We start from the raw sequence: 23,786 nt of genomic DNA, 5'->3' as shown, positions 1-23,786 counted from the left end.
GGCCAGGCTCTTCCATCCCTCCTAGGCGGGACAGGTAGTCTGCGATCACATGCTCCTTGCCAGCCCTATGTTGGATGGTGAAAGCGTAGGTCTGTAATGCCAGATACCACTGCAGTAAGCAATCATTGTTATTTTTCATCCTCATCAACCATCGGAGGAGGGCATGGTCCGTGACTAGCATGAACGGAGTCCCAAGGAGGTAGTACCGTAGGACCTCACAGGCCCACTTCATGGCAAGTGCCTCTTTCTAGACCATGGCGTAGTTCTTCTCCCGTGGAAATTATTTTCGGCTGAGGTATAGAAGGGACAGGACGGCCCCCAGGCCCACCTCTGAGGCATCCGTCTGGAGGAAGAACCCACGATTGAAGTCCGGGCTGTATAGGACCGGCTCCTGGCAGAGACACGTCTGGAGTGTCCGGAAGGCATCTTGGCAGTCTGGGGACCACCGCACCTGCCAGAGACTGTCCTTCGTCAACAGTCCTGTTAAGAGCGCTGCGATGGAAGCAAACTGGGAGATGAACTGCTGATAGTCTCCGGTGAGCCCCAGGAACTGTCATACTTGGCGTTTCGTGGTGGGTGTCGGACAGGCTGCTAGAGCTTGCACTTTCCCGACGAGGGACTTCACTCATCCTCCCCCTATGGTGTATCCAAGGTACATGGCCTCCTGCCATCTGATGCAGCACTTTTTCGGGTTGGCTGTCAGTCTCACCTGCCACAGGTATCTCAGGACCGCCACTACCCGTTCCAGATGGTCCTACCAGTGGCGGCTATAGATCACGATATCATCCGGATAGGCTGCTGCATAGTCTTGATGGGGCCGTAGAAGGCGATCCATTAGCCGCTGGAACGTCACCGAGGCCCCATGGAGGCTGAAAGGCATCCACGTAAACTGGTAGAGTCCCGCTGGAGTGGTGAACGCCGTCTTTTCCTTAGAGAGGTCATTGAGCGGGATCTGCCAGTACCCTTTACTGAAGTCGAGGGTGGTAATGAACCAGGCCTCCCCTAGGCGGCCAAGCAGCTCGTCCACACGGGGCATAGGATAAATGTCAAACTGTGAGATGGCATTCACTCTCTGGAAGTCTATACAAAAGCGCTGGGTGCCATCGGGCTTGGGTACCAAGACCACTGGGCTATGCCACTCACTCTGGGACGGCTCGATGACTCCTAAGGCCAGCATGGCCTGTACTTCTTCCTCCACCTCCTGTCGCATTCGGTACAGCAGTAACCTGGTCATTTCCCAGATTACTTTCCCTGGATCAGTCTGGATGGAGTGATAGACCAGGGTCATGTAGCCAGGTAGGGCCGTAAAGGTTCCCCGGAAAGCCTGTAGGAGACACTGGGCCTGCTTGCTCTGCTCCTCTGTGAGGGTGTTGCCGAGTAGGGGGACAGGGGGTCCTCGGTCAGGGGCGTGTGGGGTCCCAACTCAGGCTTTGACGGGCAAGGGTTAATCAGCAGGCCCTCCTGCTCCCACCACGGTTTCAACAAATTCACGTGGTATCGTTGGGTCTTCTTGCGCCGGTCAGGCTGGTGGATCTCGTATGAGATGGGCCCAGCCTTCCAAACTACCTCATAGGGTCCCTGCCAATGGGCCATTAGCTTCGACTCGCTTGATGGCAGGAGGAGCAGGACCCGATGCCCTGGTTCAAAGGCGCACACCTGCGCTTCATGGTTATAAGTTTGCTCCTGTGAGTTCTGTGCAGCCTTTAGATTTTCACTAGTCAGGGCTTCAGCCTGAGCTAGGTACTCCTGCAGCTGGAGGACATACTTCAGGAGTCCCTGGGCTGGAGAGGGAGATTGCTTCCAGGTTTCCCGCATTAAGTCCAAAAGGCCCCGTGGACGGCATCCATATAACAGCTCAAATGGAGAGAACTTTGTTGACGACTGGGGTACCTCATGGATAGCTAGCAGCAGGGGAGGGAGCAGCTGGTCCCACGGGGACAGCTCCTCTGGGGGGAACTTCAGCAGCATCTCCTTGAGGGTCCAGTTGAAGCGTTCCACCAGCCCATCCGTCTGCGGGTGGTAGACGGAGGTGCATAATTGTTTAACCCCTAGGAGCTTGCATACCTGCTGCAGCAGCCAGGAGGTGAAATTGGTGCCTTGGTCCGTTAAGATTTCTCGGGGCAGGCCCACCTGTGCAATGACCTTCACCCAGTTCCCCAGTGATGGTCCGGGCAGTGGTGCTCCGCAATGGGACGGCCTCTGGGAAATGGGTGGCATAGTCAACGATGACCAGGACATACTGGAACCCTGAAGCACTTTTCAGAAGCGGGCCCACCAGGTCCGTGGCCACTCGTTCAAATGGTGTCTCTATTATAGGCATAGGGATTAGGGGGCCCTGGATACTCATGGGGGAGCAGCTAACTGGCACTCCGGGCAGGAGCTACCATAGTTCTTCACCTCCTGGTGAACACCGGGCCAGAAGAATCATGTCAAAATCCAGGCAAGGGTCTTTTCATGGCCCAGATGCCCGGCAGCAGGAATATCGTGTGCGAGCATCATGACGGCTCGTCGGTGACACCGCGGTACCAGCAGCTGGGTTCGCGGTTCCTTCGTGTGGGGGTAGTGGTTGATCCAGTAAAGACGGTCCCAGTGTAGCTCGAAGTGGGGCCACTGGGTTGTGCGCTGGGGTTCAACAATGGTCCCATTGACCGCCACCTGCTGCTCATAGGCTTGGCTAAGGATGGGATTGTCTCTTTGATCTTGGTAAAAGTCGGTATGGAGTAGGTGATCGACAGAGGGCCCCGGCCTGGGAGTGTCTGTTTCCTTAGTCCCTGCCTCAGGCTCCGGGGTCCCATCATCCCCCACTGGTAGGACCTCTGAGCACTCTCCTTCCAGTGACAGGGTTGAGCAGAGGATCTCCTCGAAGGCGGGCCAGTCCCACCCCAGGATCACTGGGTATGCAAGTCGGGGGGCCAGACCGATAACGATTCGTCGGGTGACTCTGGACACTGTTAATGGGACCCAGGCACTAGGGTAGGGCCAGACATCACCATGGATGCATTGCAGGTGGATTGTTCCTAAGTGGGGGTCCGCCTTAGGCCCCAAATTCTGGCAAATCAGTGTCTGGCCACAGCCAGAGTCTACCAGGGTCTGGGTGGGATGGTCTTCAACAACCACGAGAACCGTGATCTTGGGAGCCTGTGGTAGCCAGGCCCTGGTGTCTCCTGCACAGACCTGGCTAAAGCTGCAGTCCATTTCCGCGCAGTCCTGCTGCAAATGTCCAGACTTCCCACAACGAAAGCAGGGCCCAAGTTCAGGGCAACCGCCTTGAGGAGGGGCTCCCATAGGATCCCTGGGGGGACTCCACTGAATCCTCAAGACACGGTATGGGGGGCACGGAATCTGGCCGAGGGGGAAGTTTGGGGCGTCTGCACCAAAGCCCCGGATGTCCCCCTTTCTTTCAGTGTTAGGGCGTTCTGGTCCAGTAAGGTCATAGGTTCCGATAGCGGGCCCCACCAGTGTTTCGGCCGTGAAGAAGTCTTCCATCAGCATGACGGCGGCTGCTAATGTCGTCGGCCGATTGCGGAGCACCCAGGCCCGTCCTCGGGCCGGGAGGATGTGCACAAACTCGACTTGTTTTGTAACCTCCTCCACCATCCTCCTCCACCACTTAGTCCTGGTGAACACAGATCCAAACTCTTGGATCTTAAAATAATGAAAAATCAATCAGGTTCTTAAAAGAAGAATTTTAGTTAAAGAAAAAAGGTGGAAGGAGTTCCTCTGTAAGATTAGAATGAAAGATAATCTCACAGACAATCAGATTCAAAACACAGAGGGTTTCCCTCTGGGCAAAACATTAAACAGGGAAACTATCCACCAGCCAACTCTGCCTCTTGTTTATTATTGTTATAGCATATGTGCATGTTCTTCATATTCTCTACCAATCGTGGGGAGCCGCTACATAATCCTGCAGTTTCCTGAGCAGGAACAACAGACTGATTCTCCCTTTGGTGAACACAGACAACACCTCTCACCACACACTGCACAGCAGGGACAAAGGGTTGAATCAGAAGAACCATGTGAAGGAGCTGTGCACTGCTCAACTGATGGGCAGGGAGACCAAACTCTTCCACTACTTTCACTTACAAAGCTAATTAGAAACATATTTGTGACCCCCTTGGGGTTTAGAGAGCACGGCCCCTTCGAGCCTGTGCTGGGGCAGAGGAAGTGCTGGGTGTTCCAGGGGAGGCGAGTGGAGAGAAGGAGGGACAGGGTGAGTGTGTCTGTAGATCTGGACAAAAGGGCTACAGCAAGAGGCCCTCACACAATGACAGTAGCCGAACACTTGCCAAAAGCCCAGGAAGGACAGAGCAGCTGACTGGGGACGTCACAGGATGGGAGCCAGCAGGAGCACTGTGCCAGGTAGGACTCCCCTGAGCAGGACAAACCAGAGCAGGTCCCAGTATCCCTGTCACCCAGAGCTGTATGGGGCTGTGAGTACTGGGGTTTGTGACTCTGTATTGGGAATAAGGAGGGAGGCTGTTAGCTAGTTAAGTGGGGAGGTGGTTGCTCTGTGGGGTTTACAGAGAGAAGCAGAAAAGGGCACCGTAGGGCTTTGTTAGGGAATGTTCACTGATGCCAAAGACGAGCAGAAGCACCCAAGTCTCACAGCTGAACTGGAACTCTGCCCACGATCCCTGAAATCTGAGTGTAGACACAGTGCCTGGCATCTATGCTTTAATGTTGTGGTACCACTGGGCACGTGAGGCCTCTTGTTGGATCTAAGGGTATGTCTACACTACCAGAGTAGTTCGATTCTACTTAAATCGAATTTGTGGAGCCGATATTACAAAGTCGAACGTGTGTATCCACACTAAGGACAGTAATTCGACTTTGTGAGTCCACACTAATGGGGCAAGCGTCGACATTGGAAGCGGTGCACTGTGGGCATCTATCCCACAGTTCCCGCAGTCCCCGCTGCCCATTGGAATTCTGGGTCGAGCCCCCAATGCCTGCTGGGGAAAAAATATGTCGAGGGTGGTTTTGGGTAACTGTCGTCATTCAACCGTCACTCCCGCCCTCCCTCCCTGAAAGCGCCGGCGAGCAATCAGTTCGTGCACTTTTCTGGTGAGTGACGGCACGGACGCCACAGCACTGTGAGCATGGAGCCCGCTGCGATCATCGCTGCAGTTATGGCCGTTGTCAACTCCTCGCACCTTATCGTCCACCTTTTCCACAGTCAGATGCTGAGAAATCGGGCGAGGAGGCTACGGCAGTGCGGTGAGGACATGAAGTCAGAGAGTGGCACAGACCTCTCACAAAGCATGGTACGCCGCGCCGTGGAGATCATGGTGGCAATGGGTCATGTTCATGCTGTGGAATGGCGATTCTGGGCCCGGGAAACAAGCACGGACTGGTGGGACCGCATAGTGCTGCAGGTCTGGGATGAATCACAGTGGCTGCGAAACTTCAGGATGCGTAAGGGCACTTTCCTTGAACTCTGTGACTTGCTGTCCCCTGCCCTGAAGCGCCAGGACACCCGGATGCGAGCAGCCCTGAGTGTGCAGAAGCGAGTGGCCATAGCCCTCTGGAAACTTGCAACGCCAGACAGCTACCGGTCAGTAGCGAACCACTTTGGCGTGGGCAAATCTACCGTGGGGGTTGCTGTGATGCAAGTAGCCAACACAATCGTTAAGCTACTGCTCTCAAAGGTAGTGACCCTGGGAAACGTTCAGGTCATCATAGATGGCTTCGCCGCGATGGGATTCTCAAACTGCGGTGGGGCTATAGATGGAACTCACATCCCTATCCTGGGACCGGACCACCAGGCCAGCCAGTATATTAACCAAAAGGGCTACTTTTCAATGGTGCTGCAAGCACTAGTGGACCATAGGGGAAGCTTTACCAACATCAACGTCGGGTGGCCGGGCAAAGTTCATGACGCGCGTTTTTTCAGGAACTCTGGCCTGTTTAGACGCCTGCAGGAAGGTAGTTTCTTCCCGGACCACAAAATAACTGTTGGGGATGTGGAAATACCTATAGTGATCCTCGGGGACCCAGCCAACCCGCTAATGCCCTGGCTCATGAAGCCCTATACAGGCGCCTTGGACAGTGACAAGGAACTCTTCAACTACTGGCTGAGCAAGTACAGAATGGTGGTGGAGTGTGCTTTTGGACGTCTCAAGGGGAGATGGAGAAGCTTACTGGCTTGCTCAGATCTCAGCGAAACCAATATCCCCGTTGTTATTGCAGCTTGCTGTGTGCTCCACAATCTCTGTGAGAGCAAGGGGGAGACCTTTATGGCGGGATGGGAGGTTGAGGCAAATAGCCTGGCTGCTGATTACGCCCGGCCAGACAGCCGTGTGATTAGAAGAGCCCAGCGGGAAGCGCTGTGCATCCGGGAGGCTTTGAAAGCTAGGTTCCTCAGCGAGCAGGGTAACCTGTGACTATTAAGTTTGTTTACAGAGAAGCTGAACCTGCCCCTGTTTCTTTACCCAGTTAATGTTGACTATCCTCTGCAGTTACATACCCCGTTCACCCCATTCCCCCCCTTCCAACACACGTTTAAAAATAAAATACATGGAATTTTGTTAATTAACACCGTTTTCTTTATTACTGATTTTGCGGTAAAGGGTTGAAACTGGGACGCAGACTGTGGTGGGTAGGGTGTGTAGTGATGTAAAGACCGCTTCTAAACTCGAGGAATGACAGGCTTCTGCTCCTAGAGTGGTCCACAGTGCCGGACTGGTTGTTTCAACGGAGCCTGCCACCCCTCCTTTTCGGGACTCTGTGTGTGGGGGCTATGTGACTTTGTGGCGGGGGAGGACGGTTACAGATCCCCTGCTGTGTGGCTCTGTGATCCAGGATAAGGACCTTTGCATAAGATCTCTAACCGCCCTCCCCCGCCACAAAGTCACATAGCACCCCCAAAACAGAACATGAAAACCACCTCCCAGACTGACCAGGGTGCCTAGTGACTGCACTGTGTGTGTGACCTGCTGCTGAACCTGCCCCCGTGTCTGTACTCTGGTAAAGGTGACTGTCCTGTCCAATTACCAACCCCCTTCCCCCCCTTCAAACACAGTCTCCTCTAAAAGAACAGGACGGAAACAGTAATTAACAGAAAAGTATTTTTTATTATCAACTAGACAGTTAGGGGATGAAACTGGGACGGGGGCTTGGGTGAGGCAGGAAGGAAAGGACTTATCAAAATTTTGGGAATGAGAGCCTTTTTGTAATTGAGCACTCTGCAGCGGTGGAGTGACAGTTTTCACGGCCCCTGCCGCCTCTCCTTCTTGGTACTTTGGGTGAGGGGGGTATGGGACTTTGTGGCGAGGGAGGGCGGTTAGAGATAGACTGCAGTGGGGCTCTGTCCTCCTGCCTCCGGTCCTGCAGAACATCCACAAGGCACTGGAGCGTGTCCGTTTGCTCCCTCATTAGTCCAAGCAGCGTTTGAGTCGCCTGCTGGTCTTCCTGCCGCCACCTGTCCTCCCGTTCGCTGTGTGAGCGCTGGTACTGCGACATGTTCTCCCTCCACTGGGTCTGCTGGGCCGCCTCGGCTCGGGAGCAGCCCATAAGTTCTGAGAACATCTCGTCCCATGTCCTTTTCTTTCGCCACCTAATCTGCGCCAGCCTCTGTGAGGGGGATGCCGGGGTAGGTCAGGAGACAGTCGCAGCTGTGTGATGGGAAAAAGGGAGTGAATTCCTTACAAAGATACATTTTTGCGAACTATGAACATAGTCTAGTCTGTCTCTGTGAACAAGACCATGCACAGCACCTATCTCATGCGCACTCAGGACAAGTTCGAATTTTCGGCCTTCACATTCATTGCCTGGGGTCTTGCACTGGAGATCAGACAAGCGGGGCAGGACAGCAGAATTCGTGGAGCAGGCAGACATGGTAAGCCGTAGACTTTTGGCTGCTTAAAACTAAATTTATAGCAGTGCTCATAGCACTTGCAAGTTCCTGCTGCCGGCAATCCGGAAAGCATGAACTCTGCCCCTGTCCCACCCCCTCGCGGCTGTCCCCGGGAAAGATCCCTGTATGCTGCCCCTGTTCCGCCTCCACCACGTGGCTGTAAACCGCCAGTTACAGTTATGTAAAGGAACAGGCAAGCAGTCCCAATACTAACATTCCCCTAATTAAAAGCAGGTCACCATGAGCGACATTACCCTGCTGAGGATCAGTGAGACAGATAAAGACCGCATGCTGCGTGAAAGCCAGCAAAAACCAGGGCCCTATGCCGCCATGCTCTGCGAGGCAATGATACCAGAGTACCTGAGGATAGCCTGGCGCGGAAAAGTGTGCTACCACGGAGGACACAATAAGGGCGCTCTCCCCAGGAACCTCGTGCGGAGGCTTTTTGATTACCTCCAGGAGACCTTCGTGGAGATATCATAAGAGGATTTCTGTTCTATCCCCGTTCATATTGACCTTCTTTTCAGATAGTTAATATTCCTGTTCTGTTCAAAATAAATGTTTTCATGTTTAAAGCACTTACCGACTGATCCTTCCCCTGATTCAGGGTCCGGGATAACGGCTGGGGAGGGTTGGTAGGGGATCTCCGTGAGGGTGATGAAGAGATCCTGGCTGTTGGGGAAATCAGCGTTGTAAGCGGTGTCGACTGCCTCCTCCTCCTCATCTCCTTCCTTATCTTCCCCGTCCGCAAACATCTCCGAGGAACCGTCCGTCGACACTATCCCATCGTCAGAGTCCACGGTCAGTGGTGGGGTAGTGGTGGCGGCCGCACCTAGAATGGCATGCAGTGCCTCGTAGAAGCGGCATGTCTGGGGCTGGGATCCGGAGCGTCCGTTTGCCGCTTTGATCTTCTGGTAGCCTTGTCTCAGCTCCTTGATTTTCACGCGGCACTGCATTGTATCCCGGCTGTATCCTCTTTCTGTCATGGCTTTGGAGATCTTCTCGTAGATCTTTGCATTCCATTTTTTGGAGCGCAGCTCCGAAAGCACAGACTCATCGCCCCACACAGCGATCAGATCCAAGACTTCCCGGTCAGTCCATGCTGGGGCCCTCTTTCTATTCTGAGATTGCATGGACACCTCTGCTGGAGAGCTCTGCATCGCTGCCAGTGCTGCTGAGCTCGCCCCGATGTCCAAACAGGAAATGAGATTCAAACTGGCCAGACAGGAAAAGGAATTCAAATTTTCCCAGGGCTTTTCCTGTGTGGCTGGTCAGAGCATCTGAGCTTGGACTGCTGTCCAGAGCGTCAACAGAGTGGTGCACTGTGGGATAGCTCCCAGAGCTATTAGCGTCAAATTCCATCCACACCTACCCTAATTCGACATGGCCATGTCGAATTTAGCACTACTCCCCTCGTCGGGGAGGAGTACAGAAATCAAACTAAAGAGACCTGTATGTCGAACTAAATAGCTTCGTTGTGTGGACGGGTGCAGGGTTAATTCGATTTAACGTGGCTAAATTCGACATAACCTCCTAGTGTAGAGCAGGCCTAAGTGTATTTTATCCCTCCCCCTATCTTCTCCCTGTTGTTTTTCTACCTTCATCCCTCTGTAAATACATAATTTCCCACCCTATCTTTGCTCTACTATTCCAATGGGTGTGCGTTGACACCGGAGGTTTTTGAACAGGCAGGAACACCCTTTGCCTGTCAATAGTGTGTGTGTGGAGTGGGGGGGTGGGAGGGGTCAGGGTGATGACAGCTGGATTCAGCAGTGTTACTGAGCAAGCTCAGTCCATGTCAGCACGCTCAATACAAACCAGGCAGCAAATCTGGGGGAGCATGTGATCCCATATGCCTTACCACCACCACCACGTGTCCTGGGGTGGAAGGGAGTTACTCTGCTGCACTCCAGTTCACACTGTTCTTGGCCGGAGCTGCTCTGCAGAGCAGACTCCATCTCGGCCATGAGCGTTCTACAGTTACAGATTTTAAAAATGTATTAAGATGATATTAAAAATGTGAACAGTACAGTGTTTAAGCATAGAAGTTTCTGGTGATCAGGGAATAACATACAGGTTATCAAGGGTGCAAAGTTTGGGTTAAGAAAGCCTACAAAATACTTGCCAATGCAGGGTCTGGTGCCTTTCCAAAATGCAGAGAGTAGCTAAACTTAAACTCCTGAAACCCAAGAGTTACAAAGTAGCAACACACACCACTCCAGCCCAGCGACCTTAACTTTGCTTCCTGGGACTGGCAATAAACTCTGGGAAGGGTTCAGTGAGGGTGGTGTGACACCAGTCAGCTCTGAGTTCTTGGGGAACCAGGGTGCAGTATCCAGCCTGACTCATGAAAGACACCCGCCCCAGCCTCTGCTTAAACCAAAACCCATCAGAGGAAAGAAAACTTGCAGAGAGCAGTGAAGGGCATTGGGAGACACACCTAGACCCCTCCTGACAAAGGTGATAATATTAAGACATCTCCATTAGCATACAGAATGGAGAACAGAGACAACTCCCCTAGCCTCATCTGCATGAAAGACCGGACAGGGAGACATCTCAATTTGCATACAGAATGGAGAACAGAGAACCGCACTGAACTCTGGGACCAGAAAAAGCAGGGAAGCACTGCATCATGGGAATCTCTGCTCCAGATGCCAATGAACCTATGCCTGCCCATACCCAGATTAGCAGTTATCAGACCAATTATTCTAGTAATGAATTCTTGATTGATATCCAAAATACTGAAGCAGCCTAGTTGCATTGTGAGCTCCCTGGAAGAAAACACCACCCATAGCCAAGAGTGATCAGCTCCTATTGTGAAACCTAAAGAAAACCCTTGAGTCATCAGTTTACCCAAAAACAAATCTATTCTTCTCCCTTGAACCATTGTTGTTTCTCTACAAAAATCCCTACACCCTACTCACCCTCCAGTAAGCATTCTGATGCTTAGGCTATGGCTACATTAGCGCTTCAAAGCGCTGCCGCGGCAGCGCTTTGAAGCGCTAAGTGTAGTCAAAGCCCCAGCGCTGGGAGAAAGCTCTCCCAGCGCTGTCCGTACTCCAGCTCCCTGTGGGGAATAACGGACAGCGCTGGGAGCTGGCTTTGACTACACTGGCGCTTTGTAGCGCCGCAATTTGCAGCGCTGCAGAGGGTGTTTTTTCACACCCTGCTGCAGCGCTGCAAATTTGCAAGTGTAGCCATACTCTTAGATCCAAACTATTCATCAGTTCCACTGGGACTCCATATTCTCCTGACTGATCATGTTGGGGGATCTGCCTGTCTCCTACCCTCAGGACCCTGAGCTACCACCATCACTTGGAAACCCTGACCAGTTCAAGCATCAGGGAGCGGTAAGATCCCTTTCTCTTTCTCTCTCTCTCTGTTTTCCTTTCTACCTCAGGTATCAACCTTTAATAATGTATGTTATGTTGGTTTAGCCCTCCTTGTATAGTGATCACTATTCAATAAATAACTTGTATGCTTAAGCTGGTTGCTTCTCTCTCTCTCTTGCTGAACTTTACTCTTTTGTGTTTTTAGCTTCTCCCATTCACTCTGCAGCAACGCTTCTTTTACCTAAGCTAAAGATCTCAGCAGCAGTGGGTTTTGCTCATCAAGTAGATTACTGTGGGGTTTGCTCAGGGCCGGCTCCAGACCCCAGCGTGCCAAGCACGCGCTTGGGGCGGTGTGCCGCGGGAGAGCGGCAGGCGGCTCCAGTGGACCTCCTGCAGACATGCCTGCGGATGGTCCGCTGGTCCCACGGCTCCGGTGGACCTCCCACAGACATGCCTGCGGAGGGTCCGCTGGTCCTGCGGCTTCAGTTGAATATCCGCAGGCGTGCCAGCGGGAGGCCCACCAGAGCCGCGGGACCAGCGGACCCTCCGCAGGCACATCTGCAGGAGGTCCACTGGAGCCGCGGGACCGGCGACCGCCAGAGCGCCCCCGCGGTGTGCCGCCCTGCTTGGGGCGGCGCAATTCCTAGAGCCGCCCCTGGGTTGCTCATCAAGTAGGTTACTACTCACAATTGTGATGTGAGAGTGGGGATAGGGACGTGCCGAATCTGGGACGCATAAAGGTGACAGCTTGAAAGTGCTGATTGACCCAATCCACTCAGACTTGCTCTGTTAGTGTGTGTGTGTGTATATGTGTGTGTGTGTGTGTGTGTGTTTCTCCAGGTCCAGGGCTGGAGAATCCTGCAGAGTAGCTCCATTGGGAGGGGATTTGCAGAAGGGAGGAGTAGAGCTCCATATGAAAACACAAGTGACACAAGCAGTACATTGATAGAATTACCGAACACCCCGCCCCCCAGAAGAGTAACCCGAATAAATGAGCATATTCCAAAGTAACGGGCAGATCTGGTAACAGGTGCCACAACACACAGGCATGATGGAGACTGTGTTCGGAGTCGCTGTAGTGACTGGGGGAAATTCAAGCAGGCTGGCAGAGCTGTCACTGCGATATGAGGAGAGGTGCATGTACCTTGAGGGGTCACGTATGTGTCTCATTTCGGTGCTGAGGTCTGTAGGCTGTGTCAGTAGAAGTGCACAGAGGCGTCTTCTTGCCACGCCATGAGGATTGTCAGCAGTCTGATGTTCGCTGCATCTGACCTAAACCTCATGTGCCCTTGCTGGTCTCTCTGGCATCTTCAGGGGTCAGGCCTCCTGCCTTTACCTGTCCTGGAGATGGGGAGTTCCTCAATTCTCCCATTCTTATACCAGGCTCTGGACTACAGGACCCTGTGTATCAACCACTGTTACCCTGTGGGCGCCAGACACAAGCCGAGATCAATCCCAGCTGGTGACATCAGCATGGGGAGGATCAGCTATTCTCTGGTCCCAGGTGTGCACAAAAAAGTTGTAATAACCACAACATGCCAATATTTCCTGACTTTTTAGGGGTGTTTGTGTATCTCATTAATTCCTTGCTCTAATGAACTCAATCTTAGCCCACTAACCCTGTCCCAGACTCCAATGTGTCCCGGAAAATTTCAAAATAATCTGAGTATGCGTGTGGATTTTAGAGCCCTTAGACAAAAGAGCTGTTAAACAGTGAACTAGAATAAACCTTAACCAGAGCAGAGCTACTGCCCCACTATAATGAGACACATCAGGTGGCATCTCACATTGACCCCTCTGACTCCAATTATTGCCCTGCTGAAGATGTCAAAGTATCAAAACAAGTTACTGACCTGTCACCTCTAGTTCCAATAAAGCATCTTTGTAAGAGGCACTGGACTGAAAATAACAACTGTACTGCCCATCGTCGGAGGGTCGGATATCACGTATTCTCAGGGAAACTCTCCCATTGGTGATGTCGTCTTTCAAGAGCTCAGTTCTGCCTCGATATTCCAGCATCTGCTCACCGTACTGATCCTGCCCATCACGGTACAGGTGCACGACTTCAGAGTTCTGGGATCGTAACCATCCCACCTCCATGTTCTCAGCGCTCATCCTGGGGGAGAGGTGGCAGGGCAGGACGGCCTCCCCACCTAGGGAGGCAGTGACTGGATGGTCAGGTCCAGTCACTGTGAACTGTGCTGTGAAATGAGTCAGGGGAAAAAGAAAATTAAATTGGAGAGGAACCAAGACAGACAGGAATGTAAGTGCAGCAGGATGCTGATTGCCAACTTTGAAGTGTTCAAAAATCAGGAGACAGTCCCCTCACCCAAATTATGAGATTGGCTTAAAAATAAAGAGATTTTTAAAAAATCATAAAATTGGTCTCTGCCTTCTGAACTCTTAAAGATGACTTGGGTCACATTTCCAAGTATTTATCTGCACCAAGATGGACAGAAATGTACTTTAAAACAAAATGAAAGCTGAGATTCTCAGCTAATCACAGGCCTCCAGGAGCTGTGGCTTTAAGAAACCTATCAAATAGCATGAGACTTGTGATAAAGTTCTGTGAGCTGGTAACACTGAGGAGACATCTACATTTTGAGCTGGAGGTGTAATTTGCAGTGTGTGGAGACATGCACCCACTAGCTTTGATTGAGCTAGCATGAGAAAGCGTAGCCGTGCTGGTATGAGCAGGGGGATGGGCTAGCTCCCCAGGTATGATACTGCCCAGGACCCTAGTTACATATTCAGGGAGGCTTCTCATGCTACTGTGTCTACTCTGCCATTTATAGTAGGACAGCTTGATCAGAGCTAGTGCAGGTATGTCTATCCCATCTGGAGACAGCAAGGAGCAACATCTTACATATTAAAGACATAGACAGTGCTAAATGATGGCTTCATGGTGAGGGAAGGGGAGGGAGAGCTGGAATGGTGGAGGGGCAGGGCGGGCTACAAGTTGTGAGGGATGGTGAGGCAGAGGATGGAGAAGGATGGAGGAGTTTTCTCTCATTCTTACAGCCATTGTAAGAACCAGGGAACTGTCGAGATGCTGGGACATGGGCTGTGTCTCAGATTTCTCGCACCAGCCCTGTTAGCAACTACACACTGTAAACCCTTCAAAGCACAACCCCCATTGCACTGTAACAAAATGCACAGGCAGGGCGAGGAGTGTTGAGGAACAACATAGCAACCATGTGGCCTAGTGAGAGACCATAAAAAGGCAGTCAGCTGCGAACCAGCTGAGCAGCGAACAGCAGAGAGGCAAACAGAAGGAGTTTGCCTGGGAGTTCGCCTGGAGAGAGCTCTTAGAAGGAAGAGACCATGGATGCTGAGCAATCCGCCGTTGTGACCTGCACAGGATGCGCCATGTTCGTCTTCCTTCCACAGGATAGGAGCGACTTTGTCTGTACCAAGTGCAAGCTGATCTCCATCTTGGAAGAGAAGATTCAAGGTCTGGAGAAACGAATAACAACCCTGCGTTCCATAAAAGAAAATCCTGGATAGATGTCAGGATCAGCTGCAGCGGGCACAATGTTCTGAAGATTCAGAGCAGGCTACGCAGCGGGGACAGAAGGCCAGCGAGGATAAGTGGCGGCATGTGACTTCCAGAAGGGGAAAGAGTACCAGAAACATCCATGTACCAGAAACACAGATACAGGTGAGCAACCGTTTTCGTGTTCTCTCCACAGGTACTAGTGCAGAGAGTGGAGTGGATGATGCACCTGAGGGAACAGAGCAGAAGGAGACTCCACTGATTGGAAGGCATGAGATGCACTGTCCTAGGGATGGGGGTTCCACGACCACCACTCCCAAGAGGAGGAGGAGGAGGGTGGTGGTGGTCGGGGACTCTCTTCTCAGGGGGACTGAGTCATCTATCTGCTGCCCTGACCGGGAGAACCGAGAGGTGTGCTGCTTGCCAGGGGCTAGGATTCACGATGTGACGGAGAGACTGCCGAGACTCATCAAGCCCTCGGATCGCTACCCCTTCCTGCTTCTCCACGTGGGCACAAATGATACTGCCAAGAATGACCTTGAGCGTATCACTGCAGACTACGTGGCTCTGGGAAGAAGGATAAAGGAGTTTGAGGCGCAAGTGGTGTTCTCGTCTATCCTCCCTGTGGCAGGAAAAGGCCAGGCTAGAGACCGTCGAATCGTGGAAATCAACGAATGGCTACGCAGATGGTGTCGGAGAGAAGGGTTTGGATTCTTTGACAATGGGATGGTCTTCCAAGAAGAAGGATTGCTAGGCAGAGACGGGCTCCACCTCACGAAGAGAGGGAAGAGCATCTTTGCAAGCAGGCTGGCTAACCTAGTGAGGAGGGCTTTAAACTAGGTTCACCGGGGGAAGGAGACCAAAGCCCCGAGGTAAGTGAGGATGTGGGATAGCGGGAGGAAGCACAAGCAGGAGATTACAAGAGGGGAGGACTCCTGTCTCAGACCGAGAAAGCGGGACAATCAGCGGGTTATCTTAAGTGCCTATACACAAATGCAAGAAGCCTGGGGAACAAGCAGGGAGAACTAGAAGTCCTGGCACAGTCAAGGAATTATGATGTAATTGGAATAACAGAGACTTGGTGGGATAAGTCACATGATTGGAGTACTGTCATGGATGGATATAAACTGTTCAGGAAGGACAGGCAGGGCAGAAAAGGTGGGGGAGTTGCGTTGTACGTAAGAGAGCAGTATGACTGCTCAGAGCTCCAGTATGAAACTGCAGAAAAACCTGAGTGTCTCTGGATTAAATTTAGAAGTATGAACAACAAGGGTAATGTCGTGGTGGGAGTCTGCTACAGACCACCGGACCAGGGGGATGAGGTGGACGAGTCTTTCTTCCAGCAACTAACAGAAGTTGCTAGATCACAGGCCCTGGTTCTCATGGGTGACTTTAATCACCCCGATATCTGCTGGGAGAGCAATACAGCAGTGCACAGACAATCTAGGAAGTTTCTGGAAAGTGTAGGGGACAATTTCCTGGTGCAAGTGCTGGAGGACCCAACTAGGGGAAAAGCTCTTCTTGACCTGCTGCTCACAAACAGGGAAGAAATAGTAGAGGAAGCAATAGTGGATGGGAACCTGGGAGGCAGTGACCATGAGATGGTCGAGTTCAGGATCCTGACACAAGGAAAAAGGGAAAGCAGTAGAACAGAGACCCTGGACTTCAGAAAAGCAGACTTCGACTCCCTCAGGGAACTGATGGGCAAGGTCCCCTGGGAGAATAACATGACGGGGAAAGGAGTCGAAGAAAGCTGGCTGTATTTCAAAGAAACCTTATTGAGGTTGCAGGAACAAACCATCCCGATGTGTAGGAAGAAAAGTAAATATGGCAGGCGACCAGCTTGGCTTAACAGTGAAATCATTGCTCGTCTTAAACACAAAAGAACAGCTTACAAGAAGTGGAAGATTGGACAAATAACCAGGGAGGAGTATAAAAGTATTGTTCAGGCATGCAGGTGTGAAATCAGGAAGGCCAAATCACATTTGGAGTTGCAGCTAGCTGGAGATGTTAGGAGTAACAAGAAGGGTTTCTTTAGGTATGTTAGCAACAGGAAGAAAGTCAAGGAAAGTGTGGGCCCCTTGCTGAATGAGGGAGGCAACCTAGTGACAGAGGATGTGGAGAAAGCTAGTGTACTCAATGCTTTTTTTGCCTCTGTCTTCACAGACAAGGTCAGCTCCCAGACAGCTGCACTCTGCAGCACGGTATGGGGAGGAGGTGACCAGCTCTCTGTGGAGAAAGAAGTAGTTTGGGGCTATTTAGGAAAGCTGGACGAGCACAAGTCCATGGAGCCGGATGCGCTGCATCCGAGGGTGCTAAAGGAGTTGGCCGATGAGATTGCAGAGCCATTGGCCATTATCTTTGAAAAATCATGGCGACCGGGGGAGGTCCCGGATGACTGGAAAAAAGCTAATGTAGTGCCCATCTTTAAAAAAGGGAAGAAGGAAGATCCAGAGAACTACAGGCCAGTCAGTCTCACCTCAGTCCCTGGAAAAATCATGGAACAGGTCCTCAAGGAATCAATCCTAAACCACTTAAAGGAGGGGAAAGTGATCAGGAACAGTCAGCATGGATTCACCAAGGGCAAGTCATGCCTGACTAACCTAATTGCCTTCTATGACGAGATAACCGGCTCTGTGGATGAGGGGAAAGCAGTGGATGTACTATTTCTGGATTTTAGCAAAGCTTTTGATACAGTCTCCCACAGTATTCTTGCCAGCAAGTTAAAGAAGTATGGGCTGGATGAATGGACGGTAAGGTGGATAGAAAACTGGCTAGATGGTCGGGCTCAACGGGTAGTGATCAATGGTTCCATGTCTAGTTGGCAGCCGGTATCAAGTGGAGTGCCCCAAGGGTCGGTGCTGGGGCCGGTTTTGTTCAATATCTTCATTAACGATCTGGAGGATGGTATGGACTGCACCCTTAGCAAGTTTGCAGATGACACTAAACTGGGAGGAGTGGTTGATAGGCTGGAGGGTAGGGATAGGATACAGAGGGACCTAGACAAATTACAGTATTGGGCCAAAAGAAATATGATGAGGTTCAACAAGGACAAGTGCAGAGTCCTGCACTTAGGACGGAAGAATCCCATGCACTGCTACAGACTAGGGACCGAATGGCTGGGTAGCAGTTCTGCAGAAAAGGACCTAGGGGTTACGGTGGACGAAAAGCTGATTATGAGTCAACAGTGTGCCCTTGTTGCCAAGAAGGCTAATGGCATTTTGGGTTGTATAAGTAGGGGCATTTCCAGCAGATCAAGGGATGTGATCATTCCCCTCTACTCAGCACTGGTGAGGCCTCATTTGGAGTACTGTGTCCAGTTTTGGGCCCCACACTACAAGAAGGATGTGGATACATTGGAGAGAGTCCAGCGGAGGGCAACAAAAATGATTAGGGGGCTGGAGCACATGACTTATGAGGAGAGGCTGAGGGAACTGGGATTGTTTAGTCTGCAAAAGAGAAGAATGAGGGGGGATTTGATAGCTGCTTTCAACTACCTGAAAGGGGGTTCCAAAGAGGATGGATCTAGACTGTTCTCAGTGGTAGAAGATGACAGAACAGGGAGTAATGGTCTCAAGTTGCAGAGGGGGAGGTTTAGGTTGGATATTAGGAAAAACTTTTTCACTAGTAGGGTGGTGAAGCACTGGAATGGGTTACCTAGGGAGGTAGTGGAATCTCCTTCCTTAGAGGTTTTTAAGGTCAGGCTTGACAAAGCCCTAGCTGGGATGATTTAGTTGGGTTTGGTCCTGCTTTGAGCAGGGGGTTGGACTAGATGACCTCCTGAGGTCCCTTCCAACCCAGAGATTCTATGATTCTATGACCACTGGACTGGGACTATTCCTGGCTCTGCCAGGGGCCTGCTGGGTGTTATTATCAAGTCTCTTCACTGCTCTGTGCCTCAGTTTCCCCATCTGTAAAATGGGGATAATGAATAAAGTTCCTTGAGCTCTACTGATGAAAAGCACTATATAAAGTTCGGGCTTTGTGTTATTATCTAGCCACAGTCATGTATCAACTGCAAATCTAAGTGAGAACTACAACTGCCTAAATGACCATTAATGTCTACTACAAGGAGTCCTCTTTCTGTTCAAGAAACTAGGAAAGACACTGACAAAAATCTTTGCTAATGCAGAGTTAAGGTTCCCAGAGGTATCTCGGGTCCTTCCAGAAAACAGTTCAGCAAAACTCAGGGCTCTGAACACCAGCAAATGCAAAGTAAAGGTACAGGCCAAAGCAACCCTCTCTGAGAGATGATCCAATACACCCACCGCACACAGATAAGGCACATCACTCAGGGATCAGGGCATATGACAACTGTGAAAACATATGACAATGGCCATCCCTAGCCATTTTGGTGCCCTACACAGGGCTGTGTGGAGCCCCAGGCCTCCACAGCTAGGGGAGGGGGGGATGGCTGGCAACTTCCTGCAGGAAGTGGAGTGACCTGGCCCCAGCCTCCTCTGCTCCCCTGGCTCCCAGGAGCGGCGAACAGCAAAGAGGCTAACAGAGGGAGTTTGACTGGGAGTTCACCTGGGGAGAGGCCACTGAGGCTTTCATCTTGCAGGCTTCTCTGAGTAGTTACTGCAACAGCTGAGGAAACTCTTACAAGGAAGGTAATATGGATGGTGAGTGATCAGCTGTTGTGACCTGCACAGGATGTGCCATGTTTGTCTTTTTTCCGCAGGACAGAAGCAACTTTGTCTGTACAAAGTGCAAGCTGGTCTCCATATTGGAAGAGAACGTTCAAGGTCTGGAGAAACAAGTGTCAACCCTGCGTTGCATAAGAGAAAATGAAGATTTCCTGGACAGACGTCAGGATATGCTTCTACGGGCATAACATTCTGAAGATTCAGAGCAGGCTGCAAAATGGGGACATAAGGACAGTGAAGAAAATTGGCAGCATGTGCTCTCCAGAAGAAGAAAGAGGAGCATCCATGTACCAGGAATGCAGATACAGTTGAGCAACTGTTTTCACGTTCTCTCCACAGGTACTAATGCGGAGAGTGGACTAGATGATACATCTGAGGGAAGGGAGCAGAAGGAGACTCCACCAATTGGAAGGCATGAAATGCACTGTCCTAGGGATGGGGGCTGCAGCTCCCAAGAGAAGGAGGTGGGCAGTGGTGGTGGTTGGGGACTCTCTTCTAAGGACGAATGAGTCATCTATCTGTTGTCCTGACCGGGAAAACCGAGAAGTGTGCTGCTTGCCAGGAGCTAGGATGTGACGGAGAGACTGCCAAGACTCATCTAGCCCTAGGATCACTACCCCTTCCTGCTTCTCCACGTGGGCACCAGTGATACTTCCAAGAATGACCTTGAGCGGATCAATGCAGATTATGTGGCTCTGGGAAGAAGGATAAAGGAGTTTGAGGTGCAAGTGGTGTTCTCGTCCATCCTCCCTGTGGAAGGAAAAGGCCTGGGTAGAGACTGTTGAATCATGGAAGTCAATGAATGGCTATACAGGTGGTGTCAGAGAGAAGGCTTTAGATTCTTTGACCATGGGATGGTGTTCCAAAAAGAAGGATTGCTAGGCAGAGACGGGCTGCACCTAACGAAGAGAGGGAAGAGCATCTTCGCAAGCAGGCTGGCTAACCTAGTGAGGAGGGCTTTAAACTAGGTTCACCTGGGGAAGGAGACCAAAGCCCTGAGGTAAGTGGGGAAGTTGGATACCAGGAGGAAGTATGAGCAGGAGAGCGCAAGAGGGGAGGACTCCTTTCTCAGACTGAGAAAGCAGGACAATCAGTGAGCTATCTTAAGTGCCTATACACAAATGCAAGAAGCCTGGGAAACAAGAAGGGAGAACTGGAAGTTCTGGCATGGTCAAGGAATTATGATGTGATTGGAGTAACAGAGACTTGGTGGGATAACTCACATGACTGGAGTACCATCATGGATGGATATAAACTGTTCAGGAAGGACAGGACAGGCAGGGCAGAAAAGGTGGGGGAGTTGCATTCTATGTAAGAGAGGAGTATGACTGCTCATAGCTCCAAAACTGCAGAAAAACAGCTGGACAGCTGCAGCAACACAAGAGCCAGCAAACAGAGCTGTAAACAGGGGAGTTTCAGTGGGAGTTTGCGGGGGAGACTAAGAGACCTAGGCAGAGGAATTGACAGACTAGTGAAGGGAGGGAGTGGTGTTCTGCGGGTGCTCTGTTGCCTGTTGTGGGTTTGTTTTGCTGTAGGTGGTGGTGGTTTGCTTTGGTTTGTGTTTCCTGGACTAACAGGTTTTAGGTGGGAAGGCTATGACCGATACAGAGGCAGCAGTGAAACACAATGATGATGACTGGATGTGGAAGCTGTGGCATGTACATGATCCTGGAGGGGGTACCTGAGAAGAGTTTTGTCTGCATGAAGTGCCGCCTGATAGAGCTGATAGAAGAAAAGATCCGAGGACTCATTTGGAGTATTGTGTGCAGTTTTGGTCTCCCATGTTTAAGAAGGATGAATTCAAACTGGAACGGGTACAAAGAAGGGCCACTAGAATGATCCAAGGAATGGAAAGCCTGTCGTATGAAAGGAGACTTGAGAAGCTCGGTTTGTTTTCCTTAACCAAAAGAAGGATAAGAGGAGATATGATTGCACTCTTTAAATATATCAGAGGGATAAATACCAGGGAAGGAGAGGAATTATTTCAGCTCAGTGCTAATGTGGACACGAGGACAAACGGATATAAATTGTCAGTCAGGAAATTTAGGCTTGAAATTAGACGAAGGTTTCTAACCATCAGAGGAGTGCAATTCTGGAACAGCCTACCGAGGGAAACAGTGGGGGCGAAGGACCTCCATGACTTTAAGATTAAGCTGGATAAGTTTATGGAGGGGATGGTATGATAGGATAACGGGTTTAGTCAATAGGTCAATAACGTGCCACACTGGTAATTAGTACAAAGGGTCAATGTTGGGATATTGTTAGCCTTTTCCAGAGGGTCTGGCTGGAGAGTCTTGCCCACATGCTCGGAGTTCAGCTGATCGCCATATTTGGGGTCGGGAAGGAATTTTCCTCCAGGGTAGATTGGCAGTGGCCCTGGAGGTTTTTTGCCTTCCTCCGAAGCATGGGGCAGGGGTCGCTTGCTCGTGGATTATCTGCTACTTGAAGTCTTTAAATCATGATTTGGAGCATTCAACAGCAGAGTCAAGGGAGAGAATTAGTTCAGGAATGGGTGGATCGGCTTATGTGGCCTGCATCTTGCAGGAGGTCAGACTAGATGATCATAATGGTCCCTTCTGATCTTGAATTCTATGATTCTATGATTCTAAAAGACATGTAGAGTTGGACCTTGCAAAAGGGAATTAAAACCAATAGTAAAAGGTTCTATAGCCATATAAATAAGAAGCAAAGAAAGAAAGAAGAAGTGGGACCACTAAACACTGAGGATGGAGTGGAGGTTAAGGATAATCTATGCATGGCCCAATATCTAAACAAATACATTGCCTTAGTCTTTAATGAGGAGCTTAGGGATAATGGTAGGATGACAAATGAGAATGAAGATATGGAGGTAGATATTACGACATCCGAGATAGAAGCCAAACTCGAATAGCTTAATGGGACTAAATTGGATGGCCCAGATAATCTTCATCCAAGAATATTAAAGGAACTGGCACATGAAATTGCAAGCCCATTAGCAAGAATTTGTAATGAATCAGTAAACTCATGGTCTGTATTGTACGACTGGAGAATTGCTAACATAGTTCCTATTTTTAAGAAAGGGGAAAAAAATGATCTGAGTAACCATAGGCCTGTTAGTTTGACATCTGTAGTATGCAAAGTCTTGGAAAAAATTTTGAAGGAGAAAGTAGTAAAGGACATTGACGTCAATGATAATTCGGACAACATACAACATGGTTTTACAAAAGGTAGAACATGCCAAACCAACCCGATCTCCTTCTTTGAGAAGGTAACAGATTTTTTAGACAAAGGAAACATAGTGGATCTAATTTACCTCAATTTCAGTAAGGCATTTGATACGGTTCCACATGGGGAATTATTAGTTAAATTGGAAAAGATGGGGATCAATATGAAAATTGTAAGTTGGATAAAGAACTGGTTAAAGGGGAGACTACAACAGGTCATACTGGAAGGTGAACTGTCAGGCTGGAAGGATGTTACTAGTGGAGTTCCTCAGGGATCGGTTTTGGGACCAATCTTATTTAATCCTTTTATTACTGACCTTGGCACAAAAAGCGGGAATGTGCTAATAAAGTTTGTGGATGACACAAAGCTGGGAGGTATTGCTAACACAGAGAAGGACCGGGATATCATACAGTAAGATCTGGATGACCTTGTAAACTGGAGTAATAATAATAGGATGAAATTTAATAGTGAAAAGTGCAAGGTCATGCATTTAGGGATTAATAACAAGAATTTTAGTTATAAATTGGGGACACATCAGTTGGAAGTAACAGAGGAGGAGAAGGACCTCGGAGTATTGGCTGATCACAGGATGACTATGAGCCGCTAATGTGATATGGCCATTAAAAAAGCTAATGCGGTTTTAGGATGCATTAGGTGAGGTATTTCCAGTAGAGATAAGGAGGTGATAGTACCGTTATACAAGGCACTGATGAGACCTCATCTGGAATACTGTGTGCAGTTCTGATCTCCCATGTTTAAGAAGGATGAATTCAAACTGGAACAGGTACAGAGAAGGGCTACTAGGATGATCTGAGGAATGGAAAACCTATCTTATGAAAGGCGTCTGAAAGAGTTTGACTTGTATAGCCTAACCAAAAGAAGGCTGAGGGGGGATATGATTGCTCTTTATAAATATACCAGAGGAATAAATATCAGCGAGGGAGAGGAATTATTTAAGCTCAGTACCAATGTGGACACAAGTAAAAATGGATATAAACTGGATACTAGGAAGTTTAGACTTGAAATTAGAATTAGAAGGTTTCTAACCATTAGAGGAGTGAAGTTCTGGAACAGCCTTCCAAGGGGAGTAGTGGGGGCAAAAGACATATCTGGCTTCAAGACTAAGCTTGATAAGTTTATGGAGGGGATGGTATGATGGGATAGCCTAATTTTGGCAATTAATTGATCTTTGATTATCAGCAAGTAAATATGCCCAATGGTCTATGATGGGATGTTAGATGGGGTGG

At 50.1% G+C, this 23,786-nt stretch overlaps 2 protein-coding genes across 3 annotated transcripts in view; both read right to left on the bottom strand.

Moving 5' to 3' along the window:
- The window catches only part of LOC123345197 (butyrophilin subfamily 1 member A1-like), a 651,080-nt gene that overhangs the window by 134,115 nt on the left and 493,179 nt on the right, over window positions 1–23,786 (bottom strand). The window lies entirely within an intron of this gene.
- LOC123345204 (butyrophilin subfamily 1 member A1-like) overlaps window positions 1–23,786 on the bottom strand; it is an 81,112-nt gene that overhangs the window by 38,652 nt on the left and 18,674 nt on the right. Inside the window, exon 3 of the mRNA XM_044981913.1 lies at window positions 13,044–13,391. Coding sequence (XP_044837848.1) covers window positions 13,044–13,391 — 348 coding nt within the window. The remainder of the gene's footprint in view (window positions 1–13,043; window positions 13,392–23,786) is intronic.

The sequence above is a fragment of the Mauremys mutica genome, chromosome 12 (genome assembly GCF_020497125.1).
Source record: "Mauremys mutica isolate MM-2020 ecotype Southern chromosome 12, ASM2049712v1, whole genome shotgun sequence".
Lineage (NCBI taxonomy): Eukaryota > Metazoa > Chordata > Testudines > Geoemydidae > Mauremys > Mauremys mutica.
This window is presented reverse-complemented; position numbering and strand designations above follow the sequence as displayed.